This window comes from Taudactylus pleione, unplaced genomic scaffold (genome assembly GCF_031769625.1).
Source record: "Taudactylus pleione unplaced genomic scaffold, aTauple2 ptg001373l, whole genome shotgun sequence".
NCBI classification, from domain to species: domain Eukaryota; kingdom Metazoa; phylum Chordata; class Amphibia; order Anura; family Myobatrachidae; genus Taudactylus; species Taudactylus pleione.
In genome coordinates, this window is record NW_028285773.1 from 48,243 (window position 1) to 70,898 (window position 22,656).

Below are 22,656 nucleotides of genomic sequence, written 5' to 3' on the forward strand. Positions count from 1 at the left end.
TCTCTCTTCTGTGCTCCTGTAACACTTTCATGGGTGCTCTGATGTCCTACAATATGACTTGCAGGATCACGCCACCTATATTAGAGCTTTAAATACTAGGGAAAAAAATACAAAAGAATTGAACAGAGGTACAGGAAAGTGAGAAAGATGTAATTATAAGGCAACCTTGTGGGAAGTAGCGTAAGCCTCCACAACTCTGTGTGTGAGATGTGATGTGTGTAGTGTATGCTATAGTAGATGACTTGGGGGGTGATGTATCAAACATTCTAAAGAGTGGATAAGTTGGGCTTAGCAACCACTCAGCTTCTACCTATCATTTTATAGAATATACTAGATAAATGCTACCTCGGAGCTGATTGGTTGCTATGGGCAACTTCACTTGTCCACTCTTTTTAGAGCAAAAGAGGCCCTCCAGCTGTTGTTAAACTACAAATCCCAGCATGCATTGTAACAGTTTTAGTAGGGCATGCTGGCATTTGTAGTTCTACAACAGCTGGGGGGCCGCTTATTGCCCACCCCTACTTTAGAGGGTCTGATTCATTTCCCTCTAACAGTCATAAGTCCTCCTTTTTAATTAATTGTATATCAATTTATGTGGTATGAATATTTGCATTTCCTTACAGTGCATAATTGCAGGCTATACAAAGTTGGATGGAAGCGTAAATACAGCTAATTCAGACAATTCTTTTACCCCAAGTATAGGCTGGTGCACGTGTGAGCTGATGTTGATAAGTAATAAGCTACGCATATGGATAGTGGGCAGGGCAGAGCACAGATGCGTACAGCTCTGCTTCCAGGCGAACATACGCATCCTTTTCCATGCACGTAAAGAGGGAGCATCTGCGGTAGAGTTGCGTTCAACTCTGCATTGACCCTGTAGTTTGTGTAGGAGAACTATCTCCTCTATAGACCATGGGGTACATTTAATAAGTGGTGGGTTTGGTTCTGGTTCTGGTTGCGATTGTGGTGGAAAATGAAGGGAAACAACAGATCTGGTATTCTGCCTTTTACAGATATATTTTTCACATAAAAAACACTCACATTTACAACAATAAAATATAGCCCTGCATAAAATCTTTGTTCTCTCCAACCATAGTAGTGCACATCTTCCTACCAGAGAGCAGGGTTATGTCCTGCACCACTAGGAGATTCCTCAGATTCGTTTCCTTTGTCATCCACATAAGTACAAGTAGTGAGATCTGCTTCTACTGTGCTGTCATTCATTTATACTTCAAGTTGGAGGCACTCATGTATATAAAGTGTGGTTTTAAAATTGGATCCTTCTAGTGTGTTAAAGCATAATACTGTGAGTTCTATTCGCTGAAAAACTTACTATGGCTTTCCTTTGTTTACCTCTTTTTCTTGTTTGTTGGGCTTTTAGTATATTATTATTTAATATATCATTAAAATTTGTATTGCAGTATATAATTAGTGGGTTACTTATGTACACCACCATAGTATAACTTCCTTTCTCATTTCATTGAACATGATCATGTTGTAGTTATTAGCGGTAGCACCCTATGAGTTGAATATAAATCTGTTATAGTGTCAATGGTGAAGTTATTTAATCGGAGGGGGATATCATTGCCAACAATTATTATTGAAAGATAACAGCAGTGACTACTCCCTCATAGGACTCTAATTCATTTACCCATCCATTCTGAATCCCTCAATTACACTGAAGGACAGTGTTATGAATTGAGCTGTTGGAAAACCTGGGAGTGCTTCATAAAATAACAAGAGGTAATAACTATTGAATATCTCCTGGAACATATAAGAAACAGACCACTATATATAACAATTATCCTGATGAAAATGAGTAACGTGTGCAATTAATAGCAATAGACAGATTTTTGCATTAAGATGTTAATGATTAATTCCCACAGTTCCTCTTAACACATAAAACATTAGATTATCCATCATTTCAAGTTCTCAGCCAAAATGATGTCCGGTAAGCCTCATCCTCTCTCTCATGTAGTAGTAGATTGTAGTAGAGGACCATTAGCCGGTGCTACTAATGGCTGAACAGGCAAAGTACTGTGTGATCTCTGGATCCGTTCCCTAGAACAACAAACAGTGGAATTAGAAAATATAATGGCCGTCAGAATGAGAATTCAAGTCCATCTTCTTGTAGGGCACAACTTACATGTTAAGAGGATGTATAAACAATACACTACTGAGGGGGACATTTCTGAGACTGATGCACAGATAACAGAACACAAAAGTTGCTGTAACTCAGCAACCAATCAGTTTTTCTAGTACAGTTTGAATAAATTAAAGGCAGCATCTAGAGCTCTTTAGCCTCAGTGAGCCCACTGGTTGCTAATCACATGTTAGTATATATTATACTAAGGATGTGGTTCCCAAACTGGGTTCTGTGGTACCTGGGGTGCAAATAAATTACTTGGGCCACCATATTTGTAGGCTGGGCCATGTGCTACCTGTTAGCCTTAGAACGTCAGAGTGCAGCCAATTACACAGGCTGCACTACTTGTGTGTGGCTGTGCTGTACAGCCCCATCTGTCTTCTCATTTCTCCTCCCTCCTTCTCTGTGCAGCAAAGTGAGAAGAGGTTAATGAGCACCAAATATTTGCTGCCAATACAACAAGGGTGAATGAGCGCTCTGCACAGATTCCTGTCCTGATGGGAGAATTCATTGTTGTCTCTTCTTCACCAGTCCAGCCCTGACTTTGGTCCACCCACCCAAGTTTGTCACATCCTCTGTGTGCATCTCTGCTCCCTCTCTGTGTCCCTATCTGTCCCTCTCTATCTCCAAAATGTAATATGTACCTGTTTCTCTGTCAATCCTTTGTGGGTATATCTCCCATTGTCCCTCATCCCAGCTATTCCCCCTATGTTTTTTGGGGGGGAGATTCATTTAAGTATGAAGTTCCAACTGTGCACACAGCAGGTTATTACTGATGAAAAGTCTAGCTTACTCTTGCTTGCACCTCTATGGGGTGCAAGAAAAAACGTGTTAGGAATTCCCGTCATAGGACCCACATTGTATTAGTGCACAAGGTTCCAACAGAACCTCGAAGCTAATGGAGGAGTCTATTTACTAAGCTTTAGATGGAGATAAAGTGGACAAAGCTAAAGTACCAATCAACCAGCTCCTAGCTGTCATTTTTCAAACACAGCAGTTAGGAGCTGATTGGAATGCACTTGATCTTAGTAAATAGCTCCCCCCTGGCCTAGGGATGCTGTGAAAAAAATGCTGAGGACCTAAGGGGACCATGTACCAAACAAAGTTTGGGAACCACTGTACTAGGGTATGTTAACCATTGAATGCAAAAGAACCAAATTGTAACTCACTTGAAAGCTTTTTCTTTTTCCCGATCAGAGAAAGAGCGTGCGGTTTTTGAGAGAAATGCGGATCGGTAAGTTTTGCCACTTGTGGGTTTGTTGATATCGTATCGACCAACGCCGACTGGGTTCTGCAATGTGACAAGTACAGTAGATTAACTGAATGTGAGAAACAAGGGGACTGGATAATCCGGAGGTTCTAATACTCTGTCTAAGACATAAGCTTTCAATTTGAAGACAGTACTAATTCAGGGTCCATATTCATAAACGTGGCGAACAGAAGGAAAATGCTAAAAGTATTTGAAACTATTTTTATACTATAAAGCAAAAAAATAAAAAGCTTGCTGTAAATGTGAGTGCGAAATACCCATAGATCTCAGGGAGTTACTGTGTAAGTTTGTGCAGAGCAACCCAAAATCTTAGGAAGAGCTAACTTAGGCCGAGTCAGCACCAGTAATGCAGAAATAAAAAGAACATCTATATTCTATGCACAATAAACTTACATTACTTCCAAAGAGGACTCTGCATGACTTTCTGTCAAATCGCTTAGCAGAGGTCAGGAAGGGAACCGAGGACTGCCTCACAGAAGCGAACACTGATTTTACATCATAGGAACCAGGACCTGGGGAATGCTATCATGAAAAACAATAGATCAAGATGCAGTGACACACAGTATATTAGTATAACACAGGCATAACAGGCCGCACAGACACTTCCTGTAAGAACTCTTGCTGCGCGTACATAAACATTGCAGATGTTATTGCCTAGGTGTCATTAGTATTGATACTGGAAGCTAGTCACTAGGAGGACTGTCACAGATCACCCCACTAACCATGTGCACTTTATTGCTCCCTCTAGGGACTGATTCTGAGCCAGACAAAGTGGCGTACGTGTTTGCGCTCTTCTGTCACAGTCTCACCTGTGACTTTATGCTAATTCTACAATAAGCACTTGGTGTACAGCCGTGCGCAGGAATGTGCAAGGACTGAGACAGCCACTTTGTGCATCTGTAGGTGCTACATTACTGCTTGGTGCGTCACTGCTAGGTGCAGATTCTCCGTCAGAGTGTGGCCTCCAATGCACGCAATTAAGCATCTGATTCCAAAACCCCTCCTGCGACACACCCGCAAAACTCCCATAACACACCCATAAGATGCATCTTCCTGTGTCAGAAGAGCCACCTCCCAGTTACCGTTCAGGAATGCCCAATACATTTCTGATTCCATGCAAAGGTATCATTGGGTCCTGCGACTTTGTACCCACATACTGTGGGACGCTCAAGCTGAAATTTAAACGCATGCAAAGTTGAAAAAACATTGACCAATGCGAGAATATCGGCATTGGAACATACTCATAATAGGGCTCAATGGGTACATTTACTCAAGTGAGTTTTTAGAAGTGGAGATGTTGCCCATAGCAACCAATCGGATTCTAACTATTAGATTCTAGTTAAATGTTAAGTAGAATCTGATTGGTTGCTATGGGCAACATATCCACCTCTAAAAATTCTCACTTTATTAAATATATCCCCTAGTGTCTTCATTTACCTTTATGTAGCATATGTGGTGTAGCACTTGCATGAAAGTACGTGATCACCAGCCAGCATCAGTGGGCTACTATAATTATATATGAGACGCAAGAGTGGGATGGCCAAGTATAAGCTTCCCCAATATATCATTTCTGCACGATTCATGCTGCCCAATAGACACCAGCACAGCAGTTCCAATGCCTTATTTAGCCCCTCAGTTCCTTCCATCTTTAACATACTGTATGTGCAGTCCTTTTAAATAACCAGCTCTGGAAAGCTGTGTTCTATATGTACAGTACATACATTTTGTATTAAGGAATGTATCAAATTCAGGATTCTGTTGGAGACTTGGATGGACCTTAACAGCAACTCAAACATTTGGGATTCATTTAGATCCATGGGATTCAGCCAACTAAACCCAAATTCTGAGCTTACAGGAATGTTAGTGCACAAAACACTTGTTACAGCCAGGAGTCAAAATACTATTTTATCATGCTAAGTCTTAATATGCAATTAAGTAATGGAAACATATTATATGGCCCATCCATAGTTGTGTACATTTGCATAAAGGGTGCATTTGTATACATTCACACCCATCCAAGTTTCCATGGTAATACAGGCTAGATTTTGAAGCAGACATCCTGCAAATGGTTTGTACTGGATAATCAAATCCTGAATACTGACAAGTGGCCGGGGACAGTGGGCAAGCGAGCTGTAGAATATCCTGTCCGTTGGAGTTTTTGGAAAGCGATGAATTGTTCCAAACTTGCCATGTTTCTTTTTTTGATCATTTTCAAGATCTTCAATGAATGACTTTGCATCAAAGTATCCTAGCTCTGTCTGATAACATTCCTAGGGATATAATGAAACAGACATAAATACACACACAGAATAACCACCATATTCTGGCCACTTGTTTTTGCCTTTTTGGGAGAATGTAGGTGGGTTGAGTCTAGCACGTGATGTTCTGAAGCTATATCATGTGCACTGTGAATATATTTCATACACTTCTATTAGCACATTCAGTCATATTTTTAACCTCCATCTGTATTGAATCAGGAATACTAGAAGCAGAATTTAGGGTTGGCCATCGACCATTGATGATTGGCAACCATCGATGGTCTGATGTCGATCATAACTAGTTTTACCGTCAATCGGAGGCCACCAATGGTGAACATCAATGGCAAAATCCAAATGGCTAATGCCGGCTGTGTTCAGCGCATGCGCAGAGTTAAACCATTGATGGCTCAATCATTGATGGTTTCTTACTGATGGTTTGAAACCATTAGCCATGGATAACAGAGCCGTTGTTGGTCGACCCTAGTAGAATTTTGTGCACATGATTGGCGTAGCAGCACTGATAGCAGAAAGGCCGAGTTTTGCATAAAAAAAAAATCCTGTGGATATTCATGTCCCTGATGTCCACTCAAAGCACTAATCTTATAGGTAGGCATGGTATGTAAAACAGTATCTATGCTTACAAAGTAAATGCAAAAAAGATGAGGCAGTTTGTGTCCAGTTCTCCAAAGAACAGGAAACCCAATGTAAGGGCCGATGCAGATTTGAACGTAACTTTGTTTTGCAATTGGCTTCTGAGTGTTTTTGTGCTGTGTATGCTCCATAGCTGAGTCCTATGCAACTCAGTCGCATGACCGCTTCGCAGGCCTATCAACAGAATTGCGTGCTATGCAGAGTAGTGTGTACACAGCGATATGGCTGTTATCAGACTGGTGCATTCATAACAATGGTGTCTATGAAAGCGAGCAAATGCATAGGGACAGTGGGCTGAACAGATGGGACAGCACAGTTGGTATAGTGGTTAGCATTGCAGACTCACAGTTCCAAGATCAGGAGTTCAGTTCCTGACCAAGGCCTTCGGCTCTCCCAGTTTCCTCCCAGACTCCAAAAAACATAGCGTAGATTTACTGACTTCTGATAAAAAAGGACCCTAGTGTGTATGTATGTTCATGGGATACGGACCATAGATTGTAAGAACCATTGGGGCAGTGAAGGACTGAATTGTTCTTTGTAAAGCGTAGCATTATATATTCTAAATGTAAATAAATAAATGCGTACAGCTCTGCAAACAGGTGATCAACCACATTAGTTTCCTGTGCGCACAGTAGCGTATAACTGCATCCAACTTACATTCAACCCCTCATCGGCCCCATAGTGTGAAACTTGTGAGATTATTATATATATAAATAATATAAAATAAGAGATATGGTAAGAACTTACCTTTGATATCTCTATTTCTGCAAGGTCCATAGGGTTCCACAGGGATACCTTGGGTTATAGTCATGGCTTGGCCATCGGGCACCACACAGTTAACTTTGTGCTCCCAGTATGCACTGGGTCCCCCTCCCCCAGGCCAAGGCACCTCAATTCAGTAATAAGCCAAGGCCATAGGAGGAGAGAAAAAGAGAGAAGGAAGTCTGGAATACACAAGAATCACATTCTCACAACAGGGAGACGGAAAATCGGTGACCAGAACCAGACCCATATGAAGCACAGGGCGACAGGGTGGGCTCCTTGTGGAACCCTATGGACCTTGCAGAAATAGTGATAACAAAGGTAAGTTCTTACCATCTCTCTTATTTTCTGCAGCAGGCTCCATAGGGTATCCACAGTGATACCTTGGGAGTTCCCAAAGCAGTATCCTCAACGGTGGGGGCGCTCCTGTGCAGAAAGGAGCTGCCCATGATGGACCCACAGACCTCGTAGAATGAGCAGTAACAGAGGGCGGAACAGGAATGCCCTCATGACTGTAAGCCTCAGAAATCGCCATGCGAATCCACCTGGCCAACGCTTGCTTGTTGGCCGGCCAACCCTTCTTATGGAAACCATAGAGGACGAACAAAGTGTCCGACTTCCTAAGGGAACTGGTACGGTAAAACCGTAGAGCTCGTACCACAAGGTCTTGTGAGTTAAAGGCCGGCACTACAATTTCCCCATTAATGTGGAAACTATAGACCACCTTAGGCAGGAACCCAAGGCAAGTCCGAAGCACTGCCCTGCTGCTGTGAAAAACCAGAAAGAGCCCCCAAATCTGACACCCTCCTGGCGGAAGCAATAGCCAGGAGAAACACAGTCTTAGCTGTGAGCCATTTGAGATCCACTGAGCCCAGTAGTTCAAATGGAGGTCAATTCCCAAGGAGCCACAGTAGGCACAAAGGGAGGCTGTATGCGAAGAGCACCCTGCATAAAAGGTGCGAACATCCGAGAGTGGAGCAATCCTCCACTGAAACCACACAGACAGTGCGGAAACATGTACTTTCAATGAGGCTAGACGAAGACCCTTATCTAATCCTGCCTGGAGAAAAGCCAGAACCCTGGATATCCGAAATACCTGGGAATCGTACCCCCTGGGGCGACACCATTCAAAGAAGGTATGCCATACCCTGTGGTAAATCCTGGCAGAAGCAGGTTTCCGAAGCATGGATGTCTCAAGACCCACGCCGTCAAAGACAGACGACTCAAATCCGTGTAAACACAAGGACCCTGAGACAACAGGTCCGGACGTTGAGGAAACAGCAACAGAGCGTCTATGGAGAGACTCTGAAGATCTGAGTACCAGTGACGTCCGACCACACTGGAGCCACCAGCAGGATCATGCCTCCCTCTTGCTTGAACTTCTTCAATACCCGAGGAAGAAGGGAGAAAGGAAGAAACAGGTACGCAAACTGGAAGGTCCACCGAACCGACAGAGCGTCTACCAGGAGAGCCTCTGCGTCTCTTGTTCTGGACCCGTACACTCTTAGCTTGCATTTGTATCTGGAGGCCATGAGATCTATCTCTGGAAAACCCCATTTGTCCACCAGGAGTTGGAAGACCTCCTGGTGAAGTGACCACTTCCCTGGATGTACATCGTGTCGACTGAGGAAGTCCGCTTCAGAGTTGAGTACTCCTGGAATGAACACTGCCGTATGGAATCTCATGCATGAACACCGCACATTATGCACAGTTAAGCTGCTAACATGACGCTCAGTAGCGAATGCACAATATCCTGCATGCGAACGCTGTTTATTAGCTGCATGCGTGCACATCTGCCCCAAATCAGATAAACCTAACTAGCGTCTTTACATCAAACCCCACATACTCACACATTACATATTCACATACAAGGTTCCAAAAGCTTTAAGGTATAAGATTCAAGTATGCACATTTACTATAATTGCTATGAAATAAAGATTATTTTGTAACTAAGGTTTTATATGTGATAAGTAAGCCATGTTTGGTATTGTACTGATGCATACTCTCTCAACAGTATTCCGGTAACATCGATGTAGAGATCGCAACAGGCATTCTCAACTTATGGACCGCAGAGACTTCAAGCAACAAAATGAACATTATATGACCAACCATTAGGATTTGCATGAGGTGGGAAACCAGAGACCACCAGTTGTTAGAGGCTGGACTGTGTATATTTGAACCAACCTGTTAAATGCCTTGTAACATATGCCCTCTCCTTTAGGACCAATGGTATTAGCAACAAACTTCTCTATTGTGTTGTCTATTTCTGGAGGGTATAAATATGTGTGCTCTGACCCTGGGTTTCGAGTCTTCGTGCTGAATGCTGATTGACGAGGGGTTTCTTGCTGATGCCTACATCTGGTCCAGAGCGCTGCGTATGTATAACTGTACTTGGGTCTGTATAATTCCTTTGCGCTAAATTTGTACTTATAACTAGCGTGTAACTGACTGTACTTTTGCTTGAATAATATTTTGTGCTTTGGAACCACAGGTTCTAGGTCTGGAGTCTTTATTTACTGTATAACTGCGTACGCAAAATAGCGTCGTCCTTAGAGGTTTATAGGCAGGATATCAGAAGGTATAGGCAGGGGTGTATAGAGGTTCAAAGGCAGAATCCTTAATCTGACCATGTGATCCATCCCATCTGAAGAGGATCAGCCTCTGTAGAGGTCTTGAACGAAACTGGGCATATTCCACCATGTCGAATGTCGACACCATGGAAATCAGTAATCTCAATGCCAAGTGAATGAACACCTGGCGACCCTGGAGACAGGAACGTAACCTGGTATGTAGGGCTGAGATCTTCTCCTCTGTAAAGAAGATTCTCTGCTGCTGAGAGTCCAACAGTGCTCCCAGATGCATCATCCTCTGAGATGGCATCAGTGAGGACTTTTTCCAATCGATCAGCCGTGAGTATGCAACACCGATATTGTCAGTTGCAGAGGATTGCGAAGTACCTCCGGAGACCCTGCTAGGAAAAGCAGGTTGTCCATGAAAGGTAACAGGCGAACCCCCTGTAACCGCAGGCGAGCCGCCATGACCGCCATTACCTTGGTGAACACCTGCGGAGCCGCGGAAAGAACAAACGGCAGCGGTTGAAACTGGTAATGGTGATCCAATACAGCAAATCTGAGAAACCTCTGAGGAGCCGTAGCAATGGGGATATGCAGGTAGGCATCCTGAATATTCAGGGACACCATGAAATCCCCAGGTTCCATAGCTAATATAATGGAACGTCGAGTCTCCATACTGAACCGAGGGACCCTCAGAGACTTGTTGAGAGCCTTGAAGTTGAGAATAGGACGGACAGAACCATTCGGTTTTGGTACCAAAAAGAGATTGGAATAAGAACCCATCCCCCTGAGGGACGGGGGGACTGGAACTATGACCCCGTCTTGGAGCATAGAACTTACCACTTTCTGGATTTCCAGAGCCTTTGTGGAATGAAGGCCTACCTCCGGAGTGTAGGAAACAAAACTGATGGGGAGGCCTTCTGTTGAAGGAGAGGGCGTACCCGTGAGAAACCACTTCTCTGACCCAGGTGTCTGTGATAATCATCCACCAGTGCTGGGCAAACCAAAGAAGTCGGCCTCCCACCCTGGGGTTCCCCAAGGGGAGGCCCAACTCATGCTGAGAGTTTGCCCTAGGCTTGGTGACAAGGCGTCTAGCACTCCAAGGTCGCTTCTTGGACTAGGGTGTCTTCCTGGTGGCTCCTGATGGCCTGGGAAAAGACTGCACCTTCTGCTTACCTTGAGGACGATCGTCTTTTCAGCCTAAGTAGCAGTCCTAGACGGAGCCTGAGGCGATGGCAGACATGCAGACTTTGCAGCTGCCAATGTACTTACAATTTTATCCAGGTCTGGGCCGAAGAGGACCAGACCATTAAACGGCAAGCCTTCCAGGCCCTTCTTTGAATGCAGACGTGGAATCTAAGAACGTAACCACCACGATCGGCAAGCCGAAACTGCTGCTGCTGAAATCCTGGAAGTAAGCAGGCTTCGCTAATATAAGTAGCAGAATCAACGCTGCTTCGCTAATATAAGTAGCAGAATCACGGATACTACCAGCACCGTCTGCTCCTCAGAAGCATCAGAGGAGAATGACGATTAAAAAGCATCAGCCCATTTTTCCATGGCCCAAGCCACCCAACAGACCGCCATGAGCAGTCTGGCGGATCCCCCGGCCAAAGAGTAAATGGATGTTAAGTAAATCTCTACCTTGCGGTCCGAAACTTCCTTAAATGAGGACATAGACGGCATGGGTAAGATTGCACTCTTAATCAGGCGTGTCACATGGGAATCCACCTGAGGAGGGGTGTCCCACTTAGTGAAGTAATCCTCTGCAAAGGGATAAGAATATGAGTCTCTTTTGGGGCTGAAACATTCTGCCTGGGAATTTCCACGCTTCCTCCATATGGTCCACCAGCTGACCAGAGAGGAAAAACTGACGCCTTACCTTTTAAAGTATGCGTAAGACGATGCAGTCTCAGGGAGACAGTCATCCTCCATAACCCTGCGGAAAGCTTTAATTAGCCCGGATACATAAATCCTGCACTTATACTCAACCGCTTAAGTGGGTCGTTCCGAGTCAGATTCCGGGAGCTCCCCTTCATCTGACATAATCATCGTCATAATGTGGTAACAGTGGCGCTACTAATGGTCTCTCAGCAGGCCGTAGAGCGGGCACCTGCAAAACGTCCGTTAAGTTCTGTACTGTGGCGGACCGAGGGCCTGATTCAGAGACGGATGCTCTGAAAGAGCGCTCGCTCTGATTCAGGGCGGTTTTTTTTTTGTGCGGCCTCCAGGCAACTCGCATAGCTGTGGGTGACCACCCACAGCTATTGCGACCGGCCAGGCCATCGCGACCATCGGGGCTTGTGGTAGGGTCTTGTGGACGCAAGCCTCAGAGAGCTTCCGGCTCTAATAGAGCCGGAAGCTCTCCCACTGACATCACTGGTGAGGTCAGTGGGGCCACCCACAAACGGCAGGCGTTCGCTTGGGAACGCCTCAGTTTGTGAAGCCACCCCCCCGCCACGCCTCCAAAATGGTGCGAGCTGTCGATCAAAATTGATAGCCGCCCCGTTTTGGTGCAAGACCCGGAGCAACGGAGCGCCCGTCGCTAGCCGGGTCTCACGCGTGCGCACGTCAGAGCCGGCGCTTGCCTGCACTAACAGCGCTATCATCAACCACTCAGATGCTAAGTCTGAAGTGGGAATAGCGCTACCTGACCAAACATTAAGCTGTAGGAGAGGTAGGATGGTGGGGGACCCAGGCTCCACATTCCTACTCAGCGTTGCTGTGCATCCAAGATGGCCACCGTGCGTTCTGTAGGCGGAGCCGTGGGGAAGGATCCCAAGCACCAGCGCACCAAGCCTCAGTAGAACGGCAGCTGGTGCAGTGAGAGAGGGGTCTTTCCCATAGTCTAAAACCGGAAAAGCACCCTCTCTGGCAGGCCATTAACCCTCAGGATGCTGGAGCGCTTCCTTAATGCTCCAGCCCCATATCCCTGGTGGTCTAGTGGTAGCGCAGGATGAGTACCTGGCTCCACTAACTGCACCCCTCAGGTAGCCCCCAGCCCTGAGGACACTGGACTGTGCCACAGTGGGCTCCGTCCGCAGACGCCCCCTGTGCTTACCTTGTTGCTCCCTGTGCACCTGACCACAGTCCTGCTAGCTGGGACCCCCAGAAAAGCCTGCCGAGTTCCCTGGTTCAGTACCGGTGGCTCAGCGCCAGCAGGGGTGTAGGTGGGGGTAGTGGGGGCTTCCGCTGGACTGTCCCCACTAGCCGCACTTGCAGTCTTCTTAACTTCGGGGCTGTTTTTGCCAGCAGCCCCCATGCAGTGACCCGACTATGGCCGGGTACCAACTGAAACTGAGGTGCCTTGGCCTGGGGGCGGGGTTATAGGAGGGGGGCCCAGTGCATGCTGGGAGCACAAAGTTAACTGTGTGGTGCCCGATGGCCAAGCCAGGACTATAACCCAAGGTAACCCTGTGGATACCCTATGGAGCCTGCTGCATAAATATATTTTAAATAAACAAATTCAAATGTTGTTTTCTGTATTAGTTCCCTAATCGTAAACAATTATAGACATTCCACCCATAACTGCACCAAGTGGGACAATAATAACACCAATTTGACCTACAATGTTACAAGTTTCTCCAGATAAAGTTGGCCAAATCTGGCAATTTCCACATACAATTTATTCATTTACCACCCCTGCAGTGTCTTTGATCAAGAGGTCATAAAATCTTGTGGGTGGCTGTATTTTATTGTACTGTATTGTATTGTATAGGGTGCAGTTATTCAACCTCACCTCCTGATGGTCAGATCTGCCTTATTCAGAGATGTACGCAAACCCAATGGTGTGAGATCTGTGCATGTGCAGATCTCGTTCTGAGAGATCGCTAGCAGTGCCCCCTAAGCCACAACATGAATGACAAGCTGCGGCAGTTTGGGGACTGGGTGGTCTTGAAAACAGATGTGTCGGCCCCGTTTTTGAGGCACGCCGTGGCCAGTGTCTGCGTCTTGCAACACAGGGTTACTCAGATGGCAGATGTTCCCACAGAGTGAGCCGATGCTGCACCCCTCGGATCTGCAATGCATACAGTAGGCGTCATTTTAAACTAGACGCCACCTGTGGCATAAGCATATTATTGCACAGCCGCTGCATGCAGAGTCGCAGTCTGTGCATTATCACCCATCTCTGATCAGGCCCAGAGTCTTCTGGATTTCCAAGTTGGCCACAGAACAGAGAAGATTGCTTTTTCTTATTTTTTTAAACAAGGGAATATTGTGATCATTACATGGTAGCCATAAATCACAAACAATACTTAAAGAGAAGTATACCATTTATATAATAATTGAAAATAAAAAAGTACAGGCATATACTATTGTATACCTCCTGTACCGTTCGTCATATACTGGTTCCCTAATTTCTTATATTCAGTTTTATACATGTACATACTATATGTGGTCAGCATCTTCCATTCAATGACCTCTAATGGAAGCGTTCCACTTTGTAGCATACTTACAGGTGTAGCAAAGTGTCCGTAAAGGATGTGCTGTGATCTTGGCCCGGTGAATAGGTCATAAGGTCCTCTTTTATCCACAACGTGCTTCAAGGTTTCATCTATGGAGCATTTTAGGTTGTAGGTTCCTGGTCCCGGCACACATTCCTGAAATATGAGCAGTGCATTAGGAAAGCAATGACACACGGCCCCTCTCATCCCATAATCACTTACATTGCTGCTTGCTGAGCCACATTTAGTCGTTTTGCTGTCCATTATACCCTTGGAGCTGGCAGACTCTGAAGCCCTCTCTTCTATGAGTGTGTGGATTCCCTGCTTTGCCGTAAGTTCCAGGTCCTGGGGTACAATTCTGTGTGGAGGACAGAAACAGGAATCATGAACAAAATAGATCACATAGCAAACATTCATCTGCATGTGACATCATTCACACACTGCCAGGAAGGGGGTACAGAACTGATTCAGGTGTCTATTTATTAAGATGAGAAAAGTCCTTTCTCTGGTGTTTTCACCAAAGGGCTTTTCTGTGCTTTTATTACATTATTAACAGATTAGCACCAGTGAAATCAGTTTGTGAGGCTTACCCCCGCCCCTATAAATCTCTATGGAGATGGCAGCTTACTGTAATTTATTCAGATTGCGTTACACTGTACCCGACAACGGGGACATGCAAAAATGGAAATACTTTGCTTCGCCAGCGTCGGGTCAAGCTACCGTGTAAAACAGAGGGGGCGCTGCCAGGGCATGCTTATATTACTGTGACCGTTCGCCGGCAGCACTAGGCTGGGAATTGGTTAATCGGTCCCATAAATGCACAGTGTGTACCTAGAACTAGCCTACAGTTTGGCTGACCCACAATGTGTAGAGGATCATTGTGCATATTCCTAGAACTCCTCTATCACTGTTTAACATGCTCTACCTTTAATTCGTCCTTGAATCGCACATCTTTAGTGTTACACAGTCCTCGCACGCTGGCAGGTTTCTTTTCCATTAGCTCCAGAAATGACTTTATGTTGTATCGACCCGGCCCCATGTTTTGCTTCTAAAGTAATCAAGCATACAAACGTTTCAGAAAATTGATTCATGTTTCCCAGAGTGTAAATTACAGCTTCACCTCACCAGCAAACGGTTCCTCTCCCATGTTTCCTTGTACAGGACATGTGGCATCACAGTCAGCCGTTCTGTTTCTTCTGCTCTTTTCCATCCAGGCGTAGATGCAACTCGCTCCAGAACGAAAGGATTATAGGGATTATAGGTTCCAGGCCCTAAACGTCTTGCCTGGATTAAATCACAGTCTTTTTACAGATACAATTTATGTCCAACATTCACATTCTTACTTAAAAATAAGAAAAAACGTGAAAAATGTTTTCTTTCTCAAGAAAAACATATAGAGAAAACCAGTCTTACCCTATAAAATACAGCCCTGCAATCAACAGAGGCTTAGGTAGATGAGGGACAGAGGGGGTAAGTGGTGTCCTGTGACCTCTAAAAGGACATTATTGTTATTCGGATGTAGCCTTGAACTGTACATCTTTCATAAAATTTCTTGAATCTAAAATCAACTTCATCAACTAGATCTTATTTAATAACATGGTGCAATGAGCATGAACTGTTTCAATCCACAGCAACCAACCAGATATCACTTTACAGGACTCTAGAGACACAAATTAATTTATGTAGTTGCCATTGGCTACTGCATGTTCCCCTCCTAATATTTTATGAAATATGTTCTTTAGAGTTTCTTAGCCAGTGGTGTATCATATATGTACTCACTGTCTCTGAAGTTGCCCTCTTGCAGTAAGGTACTTGTGTGTAGGAACCAGGTTTCTTAAATTCAGGATAAACCGCAGATACATCAAATCTATGGGATAAGATAGAAAATCTAAATGTAACTATTTATGTAAAAAAATGTATTTGTTGTTCACTCATTGGTTCGTGGCTAAAAAGTGTGTAAACATTAAAGAACAGTGGGGCCTGATTCACTACGGATAACTATTGCAATCGCGGCTGCGATTACGCACACAGGTGTGCTGAAACAATATGCTAATGAATGCTATCGCAATGCCGTCTCACAGCCAACATAAAGACGCCCACTACCGCTATGTCACATCCGTAATACCTTGCAGTGCTGTGTATACATCGGGAACATCGAGTAACATCGGCCCCTCACGCACAATTACAGCAGGTATGACCTTACTCATAAATTGCTCGTTGCACGCAGTGAGTACTCAAGCTGTGTATGCCGTCGCAGTGGACAATTTATGCACGTCCATGCAACGGCGTTCAAACGGACAGGCACGCCAACGTTTCTCCAGCCACTCCTCCATCACCACCCCCAAACACCCTCCTGTCCTTCAGTCTGTGATGGCTTTGTATCGATCGCAATGCTAACTCACGTACGCGCACTGCAATGCATACGAAGTACGTACCATCGGCCGATTTGCGATCCGTAATGAATCAGGCCCAGTGACCGCAAGCCATGACTGATTCTACATAAGTAACTAATTGCTTCCTGACCATATGATAGAGGTTCCCAAACTCCGCCATACAGTCCATGTTTTAAGGATATCCATGCTTGAGCACAGGTGATCTACCGTATATACTCGAGTATAAGCCGAGTTTTTCAGCACAAAAAATGTGCTGAAAAAGTACCCCCTCGGCTTATACCCGAGTCAAGTGTAGCGCTGACCGGACGGAGTTCGGTCAGCGCTACACACTGCCAAACACACAGCCGCCGGAGCCGGCTGCTGCGTGTTTGGTGTAATCAGCAGCGGCTGAGAGTCTGTCAGACTCTCAGCGGCTGCTGCTGCTCCCACTGCGGGAGCCATCTTCCGGCTCCCGCAGTGGGTGATGGGAGACAAGTCGTCATGACGACGTCTCTCCCATGAAAGCGGCCGGAGGAGCGGACAGCGGCGGGACCAGGAGCGGGATTTTCAGGTAAGTGTTTTTTTTTTTTATTCTTGTTAAGTCTCTCTCTACTGCGGGGGGGGGGGGGGACGACGACTGTATAAATCACCGGGACTCTTGGAAATGGTTGCACCAGTTGTTTAGCAGATTAGAACTTAGATGCTGATTAAGTACCGCCGTGTGTAAAGTGGAATCCAGTTCCGACTTATATATTAAAGTAGGGTCATATGTTAATTTTTCATATACTGCAGTGTCCAAAAGTTGATTATCTAATTCCTGTTTGTACTGGAGAATATTTTGAATATTCAGGATTGAGGATGTTCATGGACACCATTGTTAATACACCGCTATTTAAGGTAAGCTTCCTTATTTGTCACACTTTTGCACCCTGATGACAAGACCGCCCAGGTCTTGAAACGTTGGCGAATAAAGTCACTTTTCTTCATTTATAAAGACCGTGGAGTGCCGCCTGTAGCTGTTTTCTGACAGACATCGCATTTTTACATACATACACACACATATATATATATATATATATATATATATATATATATATATATACACTGTACAAAAAAAATAGGCAGCACTCGGAGACTGGATAAGACTCGTGAAACCCTCAGCCGAGGGACTTTTAATCAATCATAGGTCGACGTTTCGGGGTCTTGCACCCCTTCCTCAGGACAGCAGAATAACACAATTCAAACAAACAGACATATTTATATCATAACTACTCACCACTAAACAGGCGCCATGCACACCTGAGCTCCGTCCAGCAGCCGCACTTCCGGTCGCGGCAAGTCCGCAAAAACCGGAAGTGACAATTAGATATCAGGTCTAAAAAATTTGAGAGGAGAGGGTATCCGGTGGAAGAATTGATTAAGGCTAGACAAAAAGCATTGTCTGAGTAGGGAAGAGTTATTGAGAATTGATCCTAAGGACAAAAAGCTAAATCAGCTACCATGGGTCCATGAATACGATGTTAAGAGCAAATATACCAACAAAAGAGCTAAGAAGTTATGGCCCATTATTACATCTGATCCAGAGCTAAAGTGTTTGCACAATACTAAACTATTACCTAGCTATACCAGAGGGAGAAATATCAAAGATCTGGTGGTTAAAACTGATGTGACAAATTTTTTAAAACCTATGCCTAAGCCCAATTTCTTGACACGTAAAGATGGATGTTTTAAGTGCCTAGGGTGCACGACGTGTTCATATCTTGAGACCGGGGATACCATACTCCATCCATACTCGGGGAAAAGATATAAAATTAAGTGGCCTTTGACATGTACCTCTAGATTCATCATCTATGTTATTATATGCCCATGTGGCCTATATTACATAGGCAAAACTGAATGCCAATTTAAAATCAGAATGGCTCAACATAGATCGGCAATTAGAACAGCTATCTCCACTAATGGTAGTGAACAACCGGTAGCACGCCACTTTGCGCATAACAAACACAGTATAGCGACCCTCAGATATAAGATTATTGACCATGTACCCTTGTCACTAAGGGGTGGTGATAGAGGAAGGAAACTCCTGCAATTGGAGACACAGTGGATCTGTAGATTGGATACTCTTTTTCCTCGAGGGTTAAATGACTCTTTGGGTCTTATTAATTTCTTATAAATTTGTGTAATTTTGGATGGCTTTATATGCCAATGTTGTGGATCTTCTATGACATGAATATGTTCATTAAGGATTGTATATGCATTTAAATTTGGTAGTAGTGGTGTTTTTTTGCCCACTAGATGGCTCCATTTCTCCATTATGTAGTATTGATTTTTTACTTGTCATATTGATGACAATAAGAGGCAATGTCATTAGTGGCAAAATGTTTTTTATAGTGTTACTAATGCATTTTTTATCTTTAGTTATATGTCCACGTTAGAATATGTGTATTTTATTTGAGTATTTATATGTATGTGTATTCACTTTACACTTTTTGTAAGTATCACTTTTTATACACAACAAAGTTTGTATAATCCTTTCTGTGCATGATATTTGTACGCAGATCTTATGTTTTTTACACAGTGTACATGTGCTGAGATATATACACTTTATGGATCTATTGCATTATGATAATGACTAAGTTTGTTCACGATCGCACTGTGTATGTTATTGCAGGTTGCCATGGCGCTGGGTCCCGCCCGGGTGACGTCACTTCCGGTTTTTGCGGACTTGCCGCGACCGGAAGTGCGGCTGCTGGACGGAGCTCAGGTGTGCATGGCGCCTGTTTAGTGGTGAGTAGTTATGATATAAATATGTCTGTTTGTTTGTATTGTGTTATTCTGCTGTCCTGAGGAAGGGGTGCAAGACTCCGAAAGGTCGACCTATGATTGATTAAAAGTCCCTCGGCTGAGGGTTTCACGAGTCTTATCCAGTCTCCGAGTGCTGCCTATTTTTTTGTACAGTGTGTATTGGGGGTGCTGTCCTCCTAATAAGGAAGGCACCGGAGCAAGGTGTGGGCTGTTTGTCCAAGTTACACTGCGTGAAGGAGTGCCGGAGTTGTTGCTTATATATATCTATACACACACACACACACACACACACACACACGTATAATACGAGGGCAAATAGCACCCTGCCCTCCAGGAGGGCAAAAAGCGCCCTGCCCTCACAGCCTGCGGGTGCCGTCTTCACCCGCGGGACGCAGTGTCCCGCAGGGGGAGAAATGTGCGGTGACCCAGTCACCGCCGGAGAATAGACGCCGGGTAGCATCTATTCTCCCTCTCTGCAGCGCTTGGGGGCTGCCCGGCGTGTCCGTAAGTGCCGGGCACGCCCCCAAGTATGACGAAAAGGGGACGCGTCTTATACACACACCCCCTTTTTGGGCGCGCGCACAACGTTGCCCTCTCTAGCTCCGGCACCCTGCCTGCCGCCGGAGCTAGAGTGAACACTAGGACACTAATATATATATATATATATATATACACCCACACAGGACACTATAGAATTATATATATTTCTGCTGGTGCCTACCTGGTGCTGCAGTACTGTACAATAATATTGGGCAGTTTGCTGCTGGGCGCTGGCAGCCTGGCTCAGTGCTGCATTACATCTGCTGCCTGGTCTGAAGTCTGAGGCTGACGGCGCAGGGGCTAGAGACAGAGCAAAGGCTCCGTCAGCCATTTTTTTTTTTTTAACTCCATCAAGCATCCAGCTGCCTGATCGCATGGAGGGGGATCAGATATTGAAGGGCGGGCTGAGTGTGAACTGACCTGGCGTCCCGGCAGCCCAATCCACCCCCATCCACCCCCGGAATCAGTCCAGGAGGGGCGCATACATAGCACCAGGACTCAGGGAACATTGAAGACTGGAGGCGGAGCAGCAGACTGGGCCGGCCAATGACATCGCCGGCACAGGACCCAGGCAGCTGCCGCAGCCTCTAGCATTGTGAGCCATATTCAAGTAGAGGTGTAGTTTTCACCTGTCCGACTGTTCGCTTCATTCGCCTGTTTCAGAGGCGAATTTATTCCATGCTCGTCCCCGCTTTTCGCCTAATTCAATTGCAAGACAGGCGAAAACGGAAATAGGCGACTGCGGAACAGGCGAAAAATACTGAAAGAATTGGGGAAATGAGTCTGTACCCCAGAAAAAGATATATTAACCTAGGGAATCAATATAAATGTGTACTAATAGCCCTAATAAGACTATTTTGGGTACTTAAGTTGTGTAAATTGCTTGCTATTAGCGTCTTTGTAAAAGTGGTGAAGAATGGCATAAAGCTGTATTTTTTGGTGAAATTAAGTAAACCAGTCAAATTTGGGGTGCTTGAAAAGGGTGCTAGCATGTTTTTATGTCTCTAAAGTGAACTTTTAAAAAACGTGAAAAATCCACCTGCTGCATGCACCTGCAATCCCAAAAACCCCTGACCCATACTTGGGGACCCCCAAGAAGTCTATTTCGATACTTTTAATGTTTATCCCCCCACTTTTTAAATTCTCACCCCAAAAATGACATGTCTTTTTTGGGGTGTTCTTAGGTTTTTGTTTCTGTTTTTTTTGCAGATTTGTCCTTTGGTGGGCTGTCCCAAGGGGTCTGAGTTTTTTCACCACGTTTACACCCCAAAATAAAGATTTTGCATTTCTTTTCACCAGCTATTGATTGGAGAATCATTTTTGGAGAATTGTTTCCACTTAGGCGAAATTGTCCTGGAATTGAATTTGGCGAATTTTTTTTTAGGCAAATTTTTCACAAAAAAACAGGTGAATATGGCTTTTCGCCTCTAATTGAATTCCCCTCTATGTGTGTCTGTTTAGTTTGTCTTCTCCGCGGTTGGGTGGGAGGGAGCGGGTGTAATGGGCGCCGCCACTGGGATTCACCGGGTCTCAGCCTGCAATAGTGGCTTCTAAGAGAGGGAAGGCAATGCCCTCTCTCCAAGACAGCCTCAGCGGGCCGCCCATCAGGTCTCGACGCTCTTAGGCAGCTGCCTAAAGCTGCCTAATGGAAGCGCCGGCCCTGGAAGTGTCAGCTTATAAAACCTGCCACTACGTAAATAAAGCCCCTATAGTGCGAAGTTAGAGTTCAGCTGGAGACTATGGTGTATCCCTTCATGAGTGTTGGTGCAGTATTATATACATCAATTACCAGACCATATTTCAGTTTTTCGGTTATTCCAAAAAAATATATTTTTTAAAATGCTTTTTGTGCCCTGTTGTATGACACCTGACAGGAAGATCTCAACAGAAGGACAGCACTAGAGCATTTCATGGTAAAAAAATATTTTTCTAAGTTGGTTTAATTTCACTTTATTTTTCTATAAACATTTAGTTCTAATTTTAAGTTGCATAACACATCTGCAACTGCACGTTTAAATGTATTAACATGGGTGGGAGCTTTCATACTGCTAATCCTGCCACTAGCTAAAATACACTATAGGATTTGACGGCAGATAGGAACCACTTGGCCCATCTAGTCTGCCCATTTTATTTTGGTAAAAGAACCGTATATGATGCTTTAGAAACATAGACTCTAGGGAAATAGTGCACATTTATCAACAACATAAAAAATTATATTTCCATTTAAAATTCGATTCGCTGTTTACCAAACATGAAACTGGCATTTCACCTAAAAATTTTCAAAGTGTCTTTTCAAGGTCATCAAGGCAAATTTACATCATTATTGGTAGAGTTCAGTATAAATGGACTTTGTCATTGTGTAATGTCAAAATGCCAAACTATTGGAACAGTGTGGAGGGTCAAAGAGCCTGATTCATTACGGATTGCACAGCGAAAATATGCTAATGTTTGCAATCTCAGTGCCATCGCAGCCTAAAATAAGGATGACCACTTCTCCTTACTCACATCCATAATACTTTGCAAATCTGCATAATCATCGGTAGCAACGAGTACCATCAGACCCTCACGCACACTTGCACAAGGTCAGAATTTGCTAACCTCATCGCACGCAGTGAGATCCCAAGCTGCATATGCCATCGAAGTGGCATTTATGCACGCCACTGTAATGGCGTTCAAATGCACTGGCATGTCTGAGTTTTGCCGACCACCCCCCCAATCACCACTCCCAAACACTCACTCTGTTATAGGCCTGTGTAGTCACTGCGATCGCAGTCCGATCGCAGTGACATTTGCGCACTGCAATGCAAACGCAACAATCGGCCGTCTTCGTGCAT

General features: G+C 44.7%; 1 protein-coding gene across 1 annotated transcript; it reads right to left on the reverse strand.

Moving 5' to 3' along the window:
* Window positions 1–1,970: 1,970 nt before the first annotated feature.
* LOC148442977 (ciliary microtubule-associated protein 2-like) lies at window positions 1,971–15,383 on the reverse strand. The gene is made up of 7 exons (XM_088463433.1): window positions 15,231–15,383; window positions 14,328–14,463; window positions 14,118–14,261; window positions 5,519–5,686; window positions 3,810–3,938; window positions 3,316–3,437; window positions 1,971–2,061 (listed from the first exon to the last, which is right to left on the reverse strand). Exons 2-7 carry the CDS (start codon window positions 14,367–14,369, stop codon window positions 1,971–1,973), a joined length of 696 nt encoding a protein of 231 aa, XP_088319559.1. The 5' UTR covers window positions 14,370–14,463; window positions 15,231–15,383.
* Between the last annotated feature and the right edge of the window lie 7,273 nt (window positions 15,384–22,656).